The following is a 17,417-nucleotide window of genomic DNA, read 5'->3' on the forward strand; positions in this document are numbered from 1 at the left end:
CTCTGTGAGAAGAACCCTCGGTTGTCCTAACTCACGTTAGCTGGGGGAACAGCTTTGGCTTCCTGACAGCCTCCTGCATTGAGAGTATTTCAGGCCTGGGGACACTCTATCCCACAATGGTGTCTCTGATTTTAAATCAAGATTGGATGTGTGGCTACATGTTGATGGATGTTTGGCAGTGCATGTGTGTGTTCCTTCTGTGTGCCACCACCCCAGCCCTGCGCCGACAGCTGGCATGGCAGATCGAGCAAATCGCCCAATGACCATAAGTTCCGTTAAGGGATGAAGGCAATCTGCTTTGATCTGTTTGCTATCACTTAAAATCTATCTTTTGTAGTCAATACATTTTTTTGCTTTGTCTAAACCAGTGTGCCTTTTAGTGAAGTATTTGGAGAAAAATCTCAGCTCTGTGAGCAAAGGCTGTTGCATATCTTTCCCACATCGAGGGTAAGGCAAACTTTATTAATGAGCTTACATTGTACAGATCCCTGTGCAGGGCAAGATGGCCAAATTTTGGGTTTATACTCCGGGGCGGGGGGTGCATTGACTGTCTGTCTGAGTGGCTTAGGTATAGGGTTACCAGACAGCAAAATCGGGATGCGGGTTGAGGGAGGGGGGGAGGTAATAGGAACCTATATAAGAAAAAGACCAAAAAATTGGGACTGTCCCTATAAAATCGGGACATCTGGTCACCCTACTTAGGTACAGCACTGAGGTAGCTCAGTTGGGTGTGTGGCACCACCTGCTGGGTGATGACAGGGCCTGGTGAGGCTGGCTGTGTCTCCAGCAAAGCAGTGTGAGAAAAGGGCCAGCCCAGCTCGGGGGTTAGAGGGGTGCAGTGGTCCCCCTGGGGGTGACAACCTGTCTGCACCCTGGGGGTGACAACCCATCACATGCTTTTCTGAAAGGTCTGCGCTAGGAATTATTTGGGGGCAGTTCTCTGGCCTGAGTTACACAGGAGGTCAGGCTCAATCACAATGGTCCCTGCTGGACTTGGAACCTATGAATTATTTAAAGATGATCTTGTAGATCCTCTGCCAGTAAAACCCAGAGGAGCTGGAGGACAGCGGCAGTGACAATACAGTCGCTGTGCCTGCAGCTGAGGACTGCTCCTGCTTATTGTGGTGTGCCACAGCTCCGCGCAGGGAGACCACGGGACGTCTACACCGCACACCCCTTATGGCGGCGCCTAGAATAGAGACACTGCATGGCCCCCTAGCACGGATGCAAACAGCTGTGTGGATGGTGAGACACTGCTTGAGTCAGTAGAGTGGAGACACCCCTGAACTCCTCAGGGATCTACCCTGCACCTACACGGGTCTCTACACACCCAAGCAGTGCCTCCCCCATCCACACACCTACCGTATACGTAGCAGTATCCCACTGCTGGAGCCTTTCCTAGCCATACGGAACTGCTGGAAACTTTCCTCACCGCAGGGAACGACTCTGCCAGTGGGGAAAGGCTCCGGCAGCTCCCCGTGGCAGGGAAAAGCTCTGGTGGCGGGAAGCTGCAGCGAGCTACCGGAGCCTTTCCCCATTGCCTCCCCGCTGCCAGAGCCCTTCGCTGTCACGTGTCGCTCCACACCACAGGCCGGAGGCTTTTCCCTGTGGCGTGTAGCTACACAGACCCGACAGGCCACTGCCAGTGGGGTACAGGGTAGACAGAACCCTTCAGGGAAGGTGAAATTTCCAGCTCGAGCGGACATACCCGTCCTAGCTCCGATCAAGAGAGTGCAGGTGGGGAGGCGCGAGCAATGAGAGGGGCTCGTCATGCTGAGTACAATCCCAGCAGAGGCCCTAGGTACATACACAGGACCAGCTGCCATGGCTACACTGTGAGGGAAATCACAGCTTCCAGCTGCCGTGTAGGCAGACCCTACGCTGGCCCCAGGCCTTATTAGAAGAAAGGCGGCCTGCTGGCCTGCTGGAGGTTGCTCCTAAAGACCGGGCACAGGCGGGGTGGCAAAGAGGTGCCAGCTTGGTCTCTTTAAATGGTACACGTAAACTGCACCCCAAATATTGCAACACAAGAATTGCACAGATCGAGACGGGGGCTGGGCAAGGTTGTTTGCTGTAAAGGTTGTCAGACTGTAGAACCTTTCCATCCTGCATTCAGGTGCATCGGTAGGGTACGCTGCCTGGATTTCACCTTCCAGTGGAGTTCAGCCAACAGCATCTTTTTTTTTGTTTTATTCCAGGCCCTGAGGTATGCAAAAGCACTGACGGCTTAAAGCCTAACTGCTTTCTAAAAGGACCGGTTTCCTGCAAACAGCAGTCTGCTGCACAACTTCACACTAATGCGATTAAGTAGCTAATTTCCGAAGTTAGTTTCCCCACCATTTCACCCATCACAGCTACATTACTACAAAGGCTCTCTACTGCAAAACCTAAAGCTACCATCAAAACATGGAAGGAGGGGTTGAAACGTAACTAGGAGAGAGAATAAAGCAAACGATTGCTCAGCCGCTAACACGTACATGGCCAAAGGAAAACCTCAAAATGCAGGGTTCAGCCCCAACTGAATTCCTCCTACTGTGACTTAACACTATTAAGCAGCACTAAAACACATTAAAGGAATCCATTCCATTTAGTGCACCTTCCTACAACAATAGGGGAGACCGGTTAGACATCACAGACTTGATGACAACATCAAATTCCTCCTAGATTGTTATGTAACTACTACAAGGTTCACAATCTCCAGGGCCTAAGATTTCACACTCAGTGAGCTGCGAAATGAGTGTTCACATGCACACTTTTCACTCGCTTTTATTCAGGCCTGATAGGAAAAGCTGCTTTCCCAGCAATATTCAGTTAAAGAAATCACAACTGGCCCAGACCCTATACTCTACACTGCAACATTAAAGAAGATCTGACTTCATGCTTCTCAAGAAGATTAAAGCTCTCCAGAAAGAACTGAGAGGTTCCTCTGGGCGCAGGGGCCTGGCCGGGGTAGACTGTTCTGAATACACAGCAGGGAACTATATACATGGAAGATTATTTTTCTAGGAAAGAGAAGAACAGGGAGGAATCTCTCCCTCTGGAGAAAGACAGAAAGTGTTTGGAAAGTTTTACGGTTCTCTTGGTAACAAAGCTTGCAGATTCATCCAGTTTTGCTTAATTAGACACTTGTAAACATGAATTCATAATGGACATAGCCACAAATTAATGGCAATATGTATATAAGGTCAAAATACCTTGAATGGTTCCAATCCTGGAATCAAATCCATACAGCTGGACCCTACTGGGGCACAGGGGTCCACTTGCATGGCTCAACTGTCAGAAGCAGGGCCCGGGGCCCACTTCATTTTGTATTTCCTTTCCCTGCACTGTATTCTCATTGGCAAGATTCTCTAATGACTGCAAAGGACATATTTTCTACATCTTAAACCATGCAGAACACCATCAGGCCACTGATTCTCTTTAGCATATCAGGCTAGCTTGAGCCCTCCGGAGTCTGCTGGACAGGAAGCGTGACTCAGAAAGTCACCGCCTCCCCCTGAGTCTCCTCTTGCTTTTAGCTCACTTCCCCCTTCAGGCCTGGCCAGTCTGGCTCCGCTCACTCACTTGTAGGGGAAAGGTGCCTCCACCCACTCACTTATGGGGCACAGAGCCTCTACTGTCTCTCCCCACTCCTGGAGTTGTGCCATGCTGGGGGGTGTTCCTTACACCCCACTCTTCCCTTGAGCATCTGTGTTAGGATACGGGACAATCTCCCCCACAGTAAATCGAGGCCTAAGTAGTGATACTACCAAAAAAAGAAAAAAAAATCCATAGGTGAAATTAACTCCTATACACAAGGTCTGTCCATCATTTGTGTCCTACTTTGAGGGCTTACGTGGAACTTAAGCGCTGCAGGGGTTACATGCCGACCCTGTGCACAGGGATGAATTTCACCGCAAGTGAAGACAACATTCCACAGAATCATAGAATATCAGGGTCCGAAGGGACCTCAGGAGGTATCTAGTCCAACCCCCTGCTCAAAGCAGGACCAAACCCCAACTAAATCATCCCAGCCAGGGCTTTGTCAAGCCTGACCTTAAAAACCTCTAAGGAAGGTGATTCCACCACCTCCCTAGGTAACCCATTCCAGTGCTTCACCACCCTCCTAGTGAAATAGTGTTTCCTAATATCCAATCTAGACCTCCCTCACTGCAACATTACTCCTTGTTCTGTCATCTGCTACCACTGAGAACAGTCTAGATCCATCCTCTTTGGAATCCCCTTTCAGGTAGTTGAAAGCAGCTATCAAATCCCCCCTCATTCTTCTCTTCTGCAGACTGAACAATCCCGGTTCCCTCAATCTCTCCTCATAAGTCACGTGTTTAAAATAACACTAATCATTAAAGCCAACACATACGAGTTATTTTTTTAAATCTATTACAATAAAAAACAACCTAACAACAAAACCAGCCTGTTTTGACAAGCTGATTATTCTGCCTTTGGAAAACAAGACAACGCCTATTGTCCAAAGAGGGATCTAGATAAACGCGAATGAACCACAGCGCTGCTGACCAACCCAAACAAAGGATGTGTGCAAAGGAAGAGAAACAGAGCCACAGTACGAGCACTCTGCAAATCAGCAGCAAAACTTCCTGGACTTCAATGTGGCCAGGATTTCACCCACCTCAGGATGAAATTGACAGCTGTGCAAAGGACCAGCATGAACCCTATTGGGGGGAGACAGCAGGGCTGAAGTCGAACACAGGCCTTACTGGGCATCTGCCCAGGTATCAAATTCACCCATAGGTGAATTTCCATACTGCTGGATTCTGCCATCCTTGCTGTCCTCACTCAAGCCGTACTATTTCAGGAGCAATTTACTGCTCGGCATGAACTGGGGGTCAGAATCTTGCTGTCGGGGGTGCGCAATAGCTAAAGGTCGAGTTACCATTATAACATATCAGTTTAAATAAAACCAAGATTTTTGGGACCTGATTCTCATTTACACTGCTCTGGCAGGGGTAAAGGGGAAGGTGTGTATGAGGATCAGGCCTGTTATCTTCCAGTGGAATAGTAAATAATATATATTTTGGTTACAATACCTAAAAATCTGTATATAATTTCCATTGAAACCTTGTAAACATCTCTGTCTTTATACTCCAGCAAACGTAGCTTATGAAGGGATCTGCTCTGGGAGTCTGGAAATCAGAGCTCAATTCCCAGCTGTGTCACAGACTTCCTGAGTGACCCTGGGTGAATTACTTAATCTCCCTTACTTCCTACCTGTGGAATGGGAATACTACCCCTTCCTGATCTCACAGGGGCATTGTAAGGATAAAGTAATTAACATTTGTTAGTCTCTCATGTACTACAGCAACGAGGACCTTATAAGTACCCAGACACAGAGAGAGGAAGCAAAATTAAGGCTAGTCCATATGGAAGATATACTGTACATATTTTTGACAGTGAAATCTAAATATTCCTTAGCTGAGAAAGGGCCACATAAATAGCATGTGTCTCCACATTCTAATGGGCATTAAACTTACCAAGGTAGTTATCATCTTCTGGTTTCCCTGAGTAACTGTGCTGCCGCACATCAATATTTGTAGCACCAGCGGGTATGCGTACCACGGTGTTATAGCCTAAAAGATTGAGCAGAAGGTCAAGACTATTCCTCAGCCATTCCATTTACTTTTTTATGGGAGGAGGGAAACATCTTTAAAGATTTTAAAGGATCAGGCATTACACAAACCAAATTTTTCCTGTAAGGGTAGCATAAATAGTTACAGAACAGAATATACCACAGCTAGAGGGATTTTGCAACTTACATGCGCGTTTTCATGGACTGTATGTAGTTAATGCTTTTATAGGCTTGCATTTTTCTCTATAAGTTTTCTGGTGACAGAGTCTTACCATAATGCACTGTATTAAATGTGCCTGCAACAGTTTTGCATGAAGAATTATCGCCACCACAAACGCCACATTTGTCTCTCCTTGCCTTGGAATTTAGCACATGATCACAGCCAGCTTGCTTTAAGAGAAAAAGTTAAAAACTAGATTGAACAAATATTAAATAGGACAGAATTTACAAATCTCCTAATTAAATCATATTAATCATCTGTGTACAAAGACCACCGCCAAACTATTTTCCCCCTTTTCCACACGTTTAGTTAATTTACAGTGTAACCATCTTACATTGAAGCTGTTTTTAAGCAGAGGGTTTCCAAAAAGCAAGGACTCGTTATAATCAAACGTGGAATTTGCACACTGAAACATTATGACAACTTGACATTTCTTTCCATAACGGACAGTTTATTGTATCCTACTTCACTACTATTAACAGTGGGTAGCAGTGTATGCTAGTGCCCCTTACTCCCAAACAAGGCTTAACATCAAGGGATCGTTTACTTGTGCCTGCAACTGTGCCACTGGTAGAAGAAGAAAAAGATGGCAATGTTATCCAGTTTAGAGATTGCCATGTGTACAAGGGAACCTCAGTTTGGGGAGTCACTCAGATACAGGAGAATAGCATTACAATAATTGTGAAGAGGGGAAACAAATTCTGGCATGGTCAGACTTTCAAAAGAGCACGGGGTAGATTTTTCATGTCCTTCCCACCCAAAATTGGGCTGAGATTTCAAGAGTGCTTAGCACCCAGAAACTGCAAGACTTACGGACAGATCTTCAAAGAGGTCAGTGTTGAGCTCTTTGGAAAATCTGGTCACTTATTGAAGTGCCGAAGTAGTTGCTGAGGTCTCTGGAATTTCCAGAGGGCTCAACACACACAACTAGAGCTGGATTTTCCAATCACAGGACACATGACCACGACAGCGGGACTTCTTTGATTTGCCTCGGGAAGAATCCACACTAGTACCCGTGAAGCCCAGAATGTGGAAGCGGGATTGAGAACTGATCTTTCAATAAAAACAAGAAAACAACCTAGTTAAACAGCAGAAGGAAATATTTACCCGACAAAGTCCTTGCACACAGATGTCATTTGTGTCCGGGCCACAAGGGGTGCCATCAACAACTCGGTCCCTGAGCTGATAGTAGGCTGTGTTTCCTGCTACCCTACAGAACAACTTGCACCGATCTTTCATTAAAACTGGAAAAGCAAAAGGTCACGTTATTTTAATGCTACTCCCTTATGCAGCCATTGCAAAGAGGCTGACGTTAATTTCCTGACATACTCACTTCCACTGTATTTAGGAACCCAACGCACATTAGGAGGTAGACCGTTAATGTTAAAATGCTTCCCATCGAAGTCAGCGCACTGCTCATCTCGGAAGTCTTTCTTTAGTTTAGAGCATGGTTCAGTGTTGCAGGATTTAAATTTCATTCGACGACCCACGCAATATTTCCCACCGTTCTTGGGCCTGGAGGAAAAAAACATCGCTTTAGTTCTAAGATGCAATGATCAACCACAAGCCTAAGATGCAATGCATCAACTGAGCCTCTATTTGAGTTCAATCTCTCTCCCCCTAATATATCAACTTTTGGTACTTTTCATCCTCTGAGCCTCTCAACCTCGCCCTCCCATCTCATGAAAGATGCTAGTCAAAATGAGACTGGAGGCTATGGAATCAATACAGCAGCCAGGGAAGTGGTTAGAATGGTACCCATTTTCCTTCCCCAGGGACTGCGTATGCTGCCTTGATTGCACGTGAGCACGTATGTTACTCTTCCTGGGTTTGAGCCCCAGGCCTGGTAACAGGTGGCGGTGTTCTTACGATGATATGGAGAGCTTGTATTTAACTGTTATGTTGTTCTTTTATTCAGAGATTCCATAACACAGCAGCCAGAGCCTGCAGCCATCCACAAGCTTTCCCCAGCCTTCCAAAAGGGAAGACGACTTTGGTCTCTGCTGCCACCCTCCACCTCATTACACAACAACAGCTGTTCTGCACTCACAGGGGTAGGGGAAGCAGCTTAAACTTCTTTGGATCGCTCCCATGCTTGTGTGTGATGGGCCTGATTCAAAGCCTACTGATGCAAACAGGAGTTTTTCCACTGACTTCAATGAGCCTTGGATCAAGTGCTATGCTACCAGCCACCGGTCCCACAATCACATCCCTTTAACTAGTTCAGGACATTTATTATTTACAACACTTCTTCTGTTCCTGATGATGAAGAGCCTATATTTTGTTCTTGCATTTCTTTAAGAAAGATCTCAAAGTGGCAGCTAAATACTGCAAGCAGTAAGTGGAAGGGGTTAAGAACAAAGACGAGGGAAAATAAAGATCGGGGCAGGGGAAGGAGGAGTGAGGTAGAGAGAGCTGCACCCTACAGCTCATCACAACAAAGCCCTGATAATTTGCCGCTTCTCAACAGGCTAGTGGGACACCTGAAAGGCAAATAGAGCCGGATACACAACAGGACACAGCGCAAAGTGGGCTGGAATGGAGGCCTGAATATGGAGCTGCAAAGGGGAAACCTCAAACAACTTCAGAACTGCTTTGGACTGAAAAATCTAGTGAAAACGATGCTCCCTGGTGAGATTTCCATTCACCTGCTTCTGGTTACAAATGAAACCTGGGAATGGTGGAGGCATTGGAGGCACACAAAAAATCCATAGGCGAGGGAGTCAGGGCAGGATGCTTAACAATCCTCAGACCCCAAAAAACAACTGAGCAAAGTCCAGGGTCAGTTTGTTTCTATACAGCAGTTGGGAGGGCGCTTGGCAGAAGACTTCCTGGGTGGCAGCTCAGGGGGTCAAGAGAGATTGTACTTGTGCAGCTAGCCCGAGCCACCACCCATGCAGTCACGGCCATACTGCTATTTTTAGCATGCTACCGCACGCGGACTAGCTAATGAATCAGTGTGTGTGTATATCTTTAAGGGAATCACCTCATCAGCATGGCAGACTCCACCCTCTTCTGAGGAGCACTGATTATGATGGAGAGAGTGGGCAGAGAGAAAGATTCCCAGGAGGAACGAATTCCCCCTCTGCTGCAGTCATTTTAAATTTTATGTTGTGAGAATCTACAAATAAAGATGGGACAATCCCTAGAGAGACATACACGGACCTCATCACCATAAGACTTTATAAGCATTGATGGCCCAGAGCACCTTGCTGTGACAATTATTGTTTGAATTACTGGAGAGCCTAGGAGCCCTAGTTGATTCTGAGGAACTAAAACACCAACAACGTTTACCTTGCACAGCCAAGTAACAGCTTCTTCACATGGGTGAAAGTCTAGGCTCCTCTTGTCAATTTCAATGGCAGAAAGTGAAATTGACAAGAGCCTTCCAGGTGGGCAGCTGTCATTTTGACTTTACTGATGGGGGAAAAAAATATTTTTTTTCCCGCAAAACTGAAATTTTTCCCACAGAAAGGGCACTTCCCATCAGGAAATCATTCCGGCATACAGCTTTTGACCAGCTCGACTCATAACCTGCCACCCCAAAACCATTAGTCTCTTCTACATGAACCAAAGGAGACCTGCCAGTAACTGTCAGTAGTAATGAGAGAATGAGCGCTCCTGCTGTGACATTAGAGGGACTGATCAGAAAGCACTTTCAGGACAGGAACTCATTTTCAGACCTAGAAAGTCCCCTTTGGGATGAAGTTTATGATGCTTATTGTCAGCTCAAAGGATAATGGTTCCAGAAACTCTGGTAAAATTCTCTCTGGCCACTTTTGAGGACCGAGCATGAGAAAGGTTGCAACATGCCTTATAGAACATGCAATTGTCCAGTTTAAAAAAAAAAACACTTTTCCAACTCCTACCCTTCATCATGGGCAGGATAATGGCTGGTCAGGACAGGAAATGTTTTTAGCACCCCCTCCCCAGAGGGAAAAAAAGGCTGAGTGGCACAACTGTACAGTGCCCTCTAGAAGTTGGCCCTCCCGGCAATCATCCTGCTTGCCCACTCCTAGAACTGGCCCCGATCACCTGCTTGTTAAGTTTTCAAGCAAGCACCTTCATGTTTTCTTTTATGCTGCCCCCTTGCAGTGTTCTTCCTCAAATCCCTCTTAAAACTCATTTGCTGTGATGCCTACAGAAAACTTGACAATGGACAGGCCATAAGAACAGCCAGACTGAGTCAGATCAAAGGTCCATCTAGCCCAGTATCCTGTCTTCCGACAGTGGCCAGTGCCAGGTGCCCCAGAGGAAATGAACAGAACAGGGAATCATCAAATGATCCATCCCCTGTCACCCATTCCCAGCCTCTGGCAAACAGAGGCTAGGAACACCATCCCTGCCCATCCTGGCTAATAGCCATTGATGGAACTGTAAAAGCAGCAAAGAGTCCTGTGGCACCTTAAAGACTAACAGACGTATTGGAGCATGAGCTTTCGTGGGTGAATACCCACTTCGTCAGATGCATCCATGAAAGCTCATGGTCCAATACGTCTGTTAGTCTATAAGGTGCCACAGGACCCTTTGCTGCTTTTACAGAGCCAGACTAACACAGCTACCCCTCTGGTAATTGATGGATCTATCCTCCAGAAACTTATCTAGTTCTTTTTTGAACCCTGTTATAGTCTTGACCTTCACAACATTCTCTGGCAATGAGTTCCACAGGTTGACTGTGCGATGTGTGAAGAAATACTTCCTTTTATTTGTTTTAAACCTGCTGCCTGTTAACTTCATTTAGTGACCCCTAGTTCTTGTGTTCTGAGGAGTAAATAACGCTTCCTTATTTACTTTCTCCACACCAGTGATTTTATAGACCTCTATCATATCCCCTACCCCCCACCCATCATCTCTTTTCCAAGCTGAAAAGTCCCTTAATTAATCTCTCTTCATACAGAAGCTGTTCCATACCCCTCATCATTTTTGTTGCCCTTTTCTATACCTTTTCCTACTCCAATGTATCTTTTTTGAGATGGGGCAACCGGATCTGCATGCAGTATTCAAGATGTGGGCATAGCAGGGACTTATATAAAGGCAATATAATATTTTCTGACTTATTATCTATCCCATTCCTAATGAGAACCAACATTCTGTTGGCTTTTTTGACTGCTGCTGCACATTGAGTGGATGTTTTCAGAGAACTATCCACAATGAATCCAAGATCTCTTTATTGTGTGGTAAAAGCTAATATAGACCCCATCATTTTATATGTATAGTTGGGATTGTGTTTTCCAATGTGCATTACTTTGCATTTAACAACACTGAATTTCATCTGCCATTTTGTTGTCTAGTCACCCAGTTTGGTAAGGTCCCTTTGTAACTCTTCACAGTCTGCTTTGGACTTAACTGTCTTGAGTAGTTTTGTATCATTTGCAAATGTTACCACCTCACTGTTTACCCCTTTTTCCAGATAATTTATGAATACGTTGAACAGCACTGACCCCGGTACAGACCCTGGGGGAAACCACCATTTACCTCTCTCCATTCTGAAAACTGACCATTTATTCCTACCCTTTGTTTCCTATCGTTTAACCAGTTGCCAATCCAGTTTTAACCAATTACAATCTTTTAACCAGAACAATGCTGACCAGTATTTCCGGTCATCTCCTTGTGCTCCTCGTCTGTCTGTTCTACCCACTTGTCACCTGTCTCACATTTACAACGGGAAGCTCTTTGGGACAGGGACCTTCTTGTTCCGTGTTTGCACAGCACCTAGCACAATGGGGTCTTGGTGTATGAGTGGGACTCCTAGGCACCACGATCAGATAAATAAACAACAACAAAATAACGGGACACCAGAAAGAGCCCATTGGCAGATTAAGCTTTTGTGGGGCCCTGGGCCAGAGCAACTTGGGGCCCCTCCCCTCCCCTTCTGCCTGCAGTCCCCCCTCTGCCTCCTCCCACACGCCTACCGGGGAGCAAGGTCGGGGCTCGGGGGCTTCCCCTGCTCCCTGGCAGGAGCGCTGGGTGGGTGGAACTGGGCATGGATCCCGCTCCTTGCCAGGAGTGCCATGGGCGCAGCAGGTCAGCTGCGGGGACGCCCATTTTTCAGGGCCCCCGGGCACGGGCCCTGTTGGCCCAGTGGCTTATCCGCTTGCAGTTTGTTCTAGCCACTGTCTACAGCTGCAATTTAATATTAAAGCTCCAAAAGGTGAAAAATTAGATTTAAGAGTAGAACTGTCAGATCACACATTCCAATGTGGGTTTATTTGGTTGATAACACAATCAAATGTAGCTGCAGCTCTCCTTTATTTCCTGGTGTTACTGAAGGAAAGATACGACACTTTGAATGAAATCTGGGAGGAGCCAGTTTAAGTGACTCATGAAAAATAGTATCCATAAGCCAGAAGTGATGCAGAACAGAACATGCGCACACAGGGGCCGAGTTAACTTTCCTCATAACTTTTGGGTATGGAAAATATCAGCCACCAGTCTCCATTAATTCACCTCTTTGCATTTACTACACTCTTTTTAGACCAGACCATAAGAGGGCAAGAACATTCCCAGTCGATAAATGGTGGATGGGGCTGAAACGTTCTATCCTGCAGAGGGCAGCGTGACACAATCTCAGGGGAAGATCTGTAAAACTATAAATGGGAGATTGAGTGTAGACTGGAGCTTGGTGCCTAACTTCCATTTACGCCTCAAAAAAACCCTCCCCCTAAAATGACAGTAGCATCTGCTTCCCATTCAGTATGCCCATGAACAAAACAAATTGCAAGGGAAACTTTCCAAATTCAGATACATTCTGAGATTTCCCTAATGAGCCACAATACAAGAAAGTGAAACAAAAATAAATTGTGCAAATGTCAGAAGATCTTCAATGACTAGCATGACAACATGCAGCCTACCACTAAAAATACATCTTCCCGCATTTATAGCAATAATATTTAGCTCGCATATAGTGTTTTTCTTCTGCAGATCTCAAAATACTTCATCAGTGGAGGCAGCCCCAGTAATATCTATTATACAGAGAGGGAAACTGAGGCACAGAAAGGCAAATGCACTCTCTTAGCAGGTCACTGGCAGAGCTGACATGGACACCAGGTTGCCTGCCTCCAAATTCAATGCCTCCCAGTCAACACTGCCTCGCTACTACTTATTACTCACTTTCACGCTCCCTTTTAAGATGAGTCAATAACCAACCATTATTATTATTTATTTGTATTACTGGAGTGCCTAGGAGTCCAAGGCATAGACCAGGACTCTACTGTGCTTGGTGCTGTACATACACAGAAGAACAAAGACAATGCCCGCCCCAATCTAAGGATTAGACAAGAGACAATAAACACATGGCTATAGAAAGGCTGACAGGGAAGTATAAGGGAACAACAAGACAATATTGATCAGCATATCACATATCAGATACTCCATTCCCTACCCTGCGTCACTGAAGAAGAGATTATGGGTTGTTCTACCCATCTTTACATACCATTGTTAACACATGTATGGCGTATTTTAGATAGATTGGGCAGGCAGGCATTTCATCTCAACCAACGACCGCAAAAGAAATACAATGCATCAGTAGCTAAAAAGGCACCACTTTGCCTGTCAGTGATTGCCTCTCCTCAGTGAAATGAAGGTGGTTGTAATGTAGATCGTGTAATTCTTCTCTAGACAGAGAGGACTAGATTCTGGCTTTCGGCACAATTCTCTGCAAAGGGTGATGCGTAAGTTCTACCCACTCCAAGAGCAGTCTTATGACTCTGTGGCCTTGGCTACTTGGCCATTTATTTAAACCAGTGAAAAACACAGTGCAGACACTCTCAGTTCAGGTTAAAGTCAGCTTATTTTGGTTTGGCTTAACCCTGTTCTTAATCACCTGAAGCTCAAATCAATAGAACTGCAATTTACATCAATGTAATATAGTGTTCACCCAGCCGTTTGCACTGGGTAAGTAAATCGATTTAAAATCAACCCTTTAGCTAAAGCAGTACACTCAGACAAGCCCGGAAACACATTTCAGAGGAACTCTCTTCTCTGTCCTGTTTCCAAGGAGTTGTAATCTACTGCTGGCTACGAGCACCAGTGACATTTTCTCACTTCCCACTCCCACGCTGGCTCAGCTAATTATGGGTCCAACCATTCTTTATCCCTGCTCCGGGTAGGAAGTGAGCAGATGAGTAGTCGCGCATACTCCCATGTAGATGCCTCAGGAGGGGTCCCTTACTCACTTATGCAGGCATAACGTCTAAGTGAGAACCCAGCCCTCAATGCAGGTAGCTCGACAGGGCCATATTGACCATCTTACAGCATAATTCTTTGGAAAGAGAAATAGGAGGCACTCAGAACTGGGACAGATCCTCTACTTATGTAAATTGCGTGGCTCCATTGACATCAATGGAGTTACCACAATTTAGACCCATATAGGATTGGACACATTGATCTTAAACCAGGAAATAAGAGCAGGGCTCTACTTGTTGTAAACACATACCCATCATGCACAAGAGGCATTTGGTCATCTGAGTAATCCAACATGCTACAGCAAACTCCAACACAAACCCAGGCGACATGACTTGACACCACTGAACGTCATCTGGGAACATGAATTTGAACTAGAACAGGTCAAAATTTTCAGAATTACAAATTTTGATGTTATTTTAGTCAAAAATATTTTAAATTTAAAAAAATTGTCAGGAATTTCAGCTTGAACGGTCATGGGTTTTGTGCTGATCTGCAGTAAACCCAGCAGCATATCAAATTTGCTTCCAACCTTCAATCAGTAACACTTGAGGTTGAATGCTTGGCATGAGAACATAGATCAGAATAATAGTTTAATTATTAGCGCTGAGAGTTTTCATTCTTAGGTGAACATTACAGATCTTCTTAAACCAAAAAGAATCCAGTGTAGGTTTCACAGGGTTCTTATGACACAAGCATTAGTTTCAGTTTGAAAATATTTTCTATTTACATTTGCAAACGCAGTACTACAATGTCATGATGGCCTTAAATTATGCAAACCTCTACAAGGCTTATGTTTTAAAGAGAAATACATTGCAACTATGATACTTTAAAGCATAATGCTCCCATATAACAGATATCATTAACAGAAGATGTATTTTTCATATTAAGGTAGTAAACAAGAACATGCAGGATTCTTGTCATATATAATACTAACCACTTCAACACCCGCCTCCCATACAATTAGACCTCTATGCAATTACCATACATTTTCCAGACATGATATTTGAGATTAGAGATAATATACTGCATACAAGAACCTACCATGAAACAAAGAATGCTAAAACTCGCCATGAGCTGGCTGTCAGCTTCGTAACTTTGCTATTCATTTTCCCTTCTGCTAGTATTTGAGGCTTAAACACATTTACACTGATTATTACTTTTTTTTTAAACATACTTGAAAAACTGTAACAGAGCCTGGTAAAACTGAGATGGCTGACCCTGACCAAGAAATCAGCTTCATATAAAATATTTTCAGACACTGATTTTCACCAATAACGTGACATTTTTAATGTCATGAAGAAATACTGGCGCATTAGCCATTCTCAACCAGCACGGTCGAATACTTTTTATGGACAGCCATCAACAAGTGGCAGATGATGGGAAATGAAGTAATTCATGCATACAAAGCTGCTCATTCTATGCATAACCCTACCATTTCTGAAGCACCTGTACTAGCAGGTAACTTCTGTTGTGGACTGTTTCTCCAGTCTAGCAACATTTCCCTTCCAACCTTGCTCCACACACTCACAGCTAAATCCCTGCTAGAGATTCAAAGATCCTCCCATTTCAGTATGTGGCCTATCAAATCAAAGTAGGAGACAAACCTGGGTTCTCATCCGTGCTCCCACGCTGACTTGTTTTGACTATATAAGGCACCCTATGTAGATACTAAGCTTTATTATTTTTCACCCGTACCTCTCAAGGCATCAGAGTGATTATGTTCTGCTTCAGGTGAGCTGGACACAACTCCACTGTCCCGAGTTATTATACGAAGTCCACTTATGTATATGCAACACCTTTGTGGGCACAAGTGACATAATTTACACGAGCAACACCTGATGGTACATACATAAAACGTGTTCTGAGTATGCAAATTCTATTATATGCGTCCAGGTCACTGCATTTGCAAACGGGCACACAGAGGTAATATACAGAAACGCCCACAATGTTTTGCTCTGATCTTATATGATCATTTTAGTGTTGCATGTTTCAAGCCAAGTGTTGCCCGCACACCATTTTCCTGACCAAATATTTCACTATAGGGCTAGACTTCCATTTTACATGCATCAAAACCTGACCCACGAGGGCCGGGTCTTCGGTCTCCACCTGCATGCAGTTCAATGCCCCAGGCTCTGTGCAGGCAAATGATGGGGTTTGTGCAGGTGTGTGAAGTGGAGCTAGAGTGACCAGATGTCCCGATTTTATAGGGACAGTCAGGATTTGGGGCTTTTTCTTATATAGAGGCCTATTACCCCCCGCCCCCGTCCCAATTTTTCACACTTGCTGTCTGGTCACCCTAAGTGTACTCAAGTGAGGCTGCCCAGAAATGTGGAAAGAGATGGCATGGACACCAACAGAGGCCACATTTTGAAAACCCAGCTGTGACAGATCTGACCACCCCTTTACCAAAAAAAAGGCTGAACACATTTCAACGGGGAAAGGCTCAGAACTATTTTAATCTGTAGCTCTATTACCAGCTAACTGTATTGCCAGCAGCTCGGTAGTTAAGTGGTTAAAAACATTTATTTGTAGATATGCTTACATGTCAACTCAACACATGTAGCTACTCTTGTGACATACCAGAAATGCAGATCTGACTAGAACCACAGACAGGGATGACACAGACATCCAAACCGCCTTTCCTGCAAACGGGGCTCCCTGTGCTGCTGATCTAAGAGCTATGTTTTCTTCTGCTGTTATCACAACTGTGGCTTTCTTTGACACAATGTGCCAGCAATGCAGATACTGTCCGTGATATGCCGCAGCAGTTGGCTTTAGCTTTACCATCCTGCTGGATTTCCCAGGTGAAGGGTCTAGTCAGCTAATACATTCCTCTGAGTGCATGTCAAAACACAGTCTGCTTGCCTGTCGTAGGCTTACAGCTTCCTACTGTTCTACAAAGTGCTCAGCCATGTAGGTGTCAAAACACATTATAGACAGAGGCAGTAGCTGTACTCCAGCTAAGAGTTCGTGGGCTTTTTCCACTTTAAACATTGGATTGGAGAGGATCTTCACTCAGCCAGTCTAATAGACTGTTTCATTGGCACACAAGGCGCCAACCTGCATGCTCCTATAAAAAAGAGCTGCTTAAAAATGTGAAGTCTTTTTTTTTTTAATATACCAGGGCAAATAAAAAGTCATTTGGATCAGACTTCAGAAACTGGGGTTGTTTGTTGTTTTCTTCATCAGGGGTCATAACAGAGTCCAAACATGTAGGAATAAAACTGCTTTTCAGCTAGACTAGTGCTAGCTGATATTTTAGAAAAGAACGTTTTGAAAAGTGGGAGAGAGAGGATATGCAGAGGTTGGTTCTTTCTTTCTAACTTTATTCACTTGTCTCACTCACACGCACATCACAAAAATCTCATGAGGAGAACGGAGGTCCTTGCAGCCCACATCATATCATCACATTTAAATGGCAAAACAAAGTCA

The 17,417-nt window shown here is 44.8% G+C and overlaps 1 protein-coding gene across 1 annotated transcript in view; it reads right to left on the bottom strand.

Annotated features, from left to right (window-relative positions):
- ADAMTS9 (ADAM metallopeptidase with thrombospondin type 1 motif 9) overlaps positions 1 to 17,417 on the bottom strand; it is a 145,055-nt gene that overhangs the window by 83,588 nt on the left and 44,050 nt on the right. The window contains exons 13-16 of the mRNA XM_045022622.1: positions 7,135 to 7,316; positions 6,909 to 7,045; positions 5,854 to 5,971; positions 5,487 to 5,582 (exon numbers count right to left, since the gene is read on the bottom strand). Of these exons, the coding sequence (XP_044878557.1) occupies positions 5,487 to 5,582; positions 5,854 to 5,971; positions 6,909 to 7,045; positions 7,135 to 7,316 (533 nt within the window). The remainder of the gene's footprint in view (positions 1 to 5,486; positions 5,583 to 5,853; positions 5,972 to 6,908; positions 7,046 to 7,134; positions 7,317 to 17,417) is intronic.

Source organism: Mauremys mutica, chromosome 7, assembly GCF_020497125.1.
Source record: "Mauremys mutica isolate MM-2020 ecotype Southern chromosome 7, ASM2049712v1, whole genome shotgun sequence".
In the NCBI taxonomy this organism is placed as follows: Eukaryota; Metazoa; Chordata; order Testudines; family Geoemydidae; genus Mauremys; species Mauremys mutica.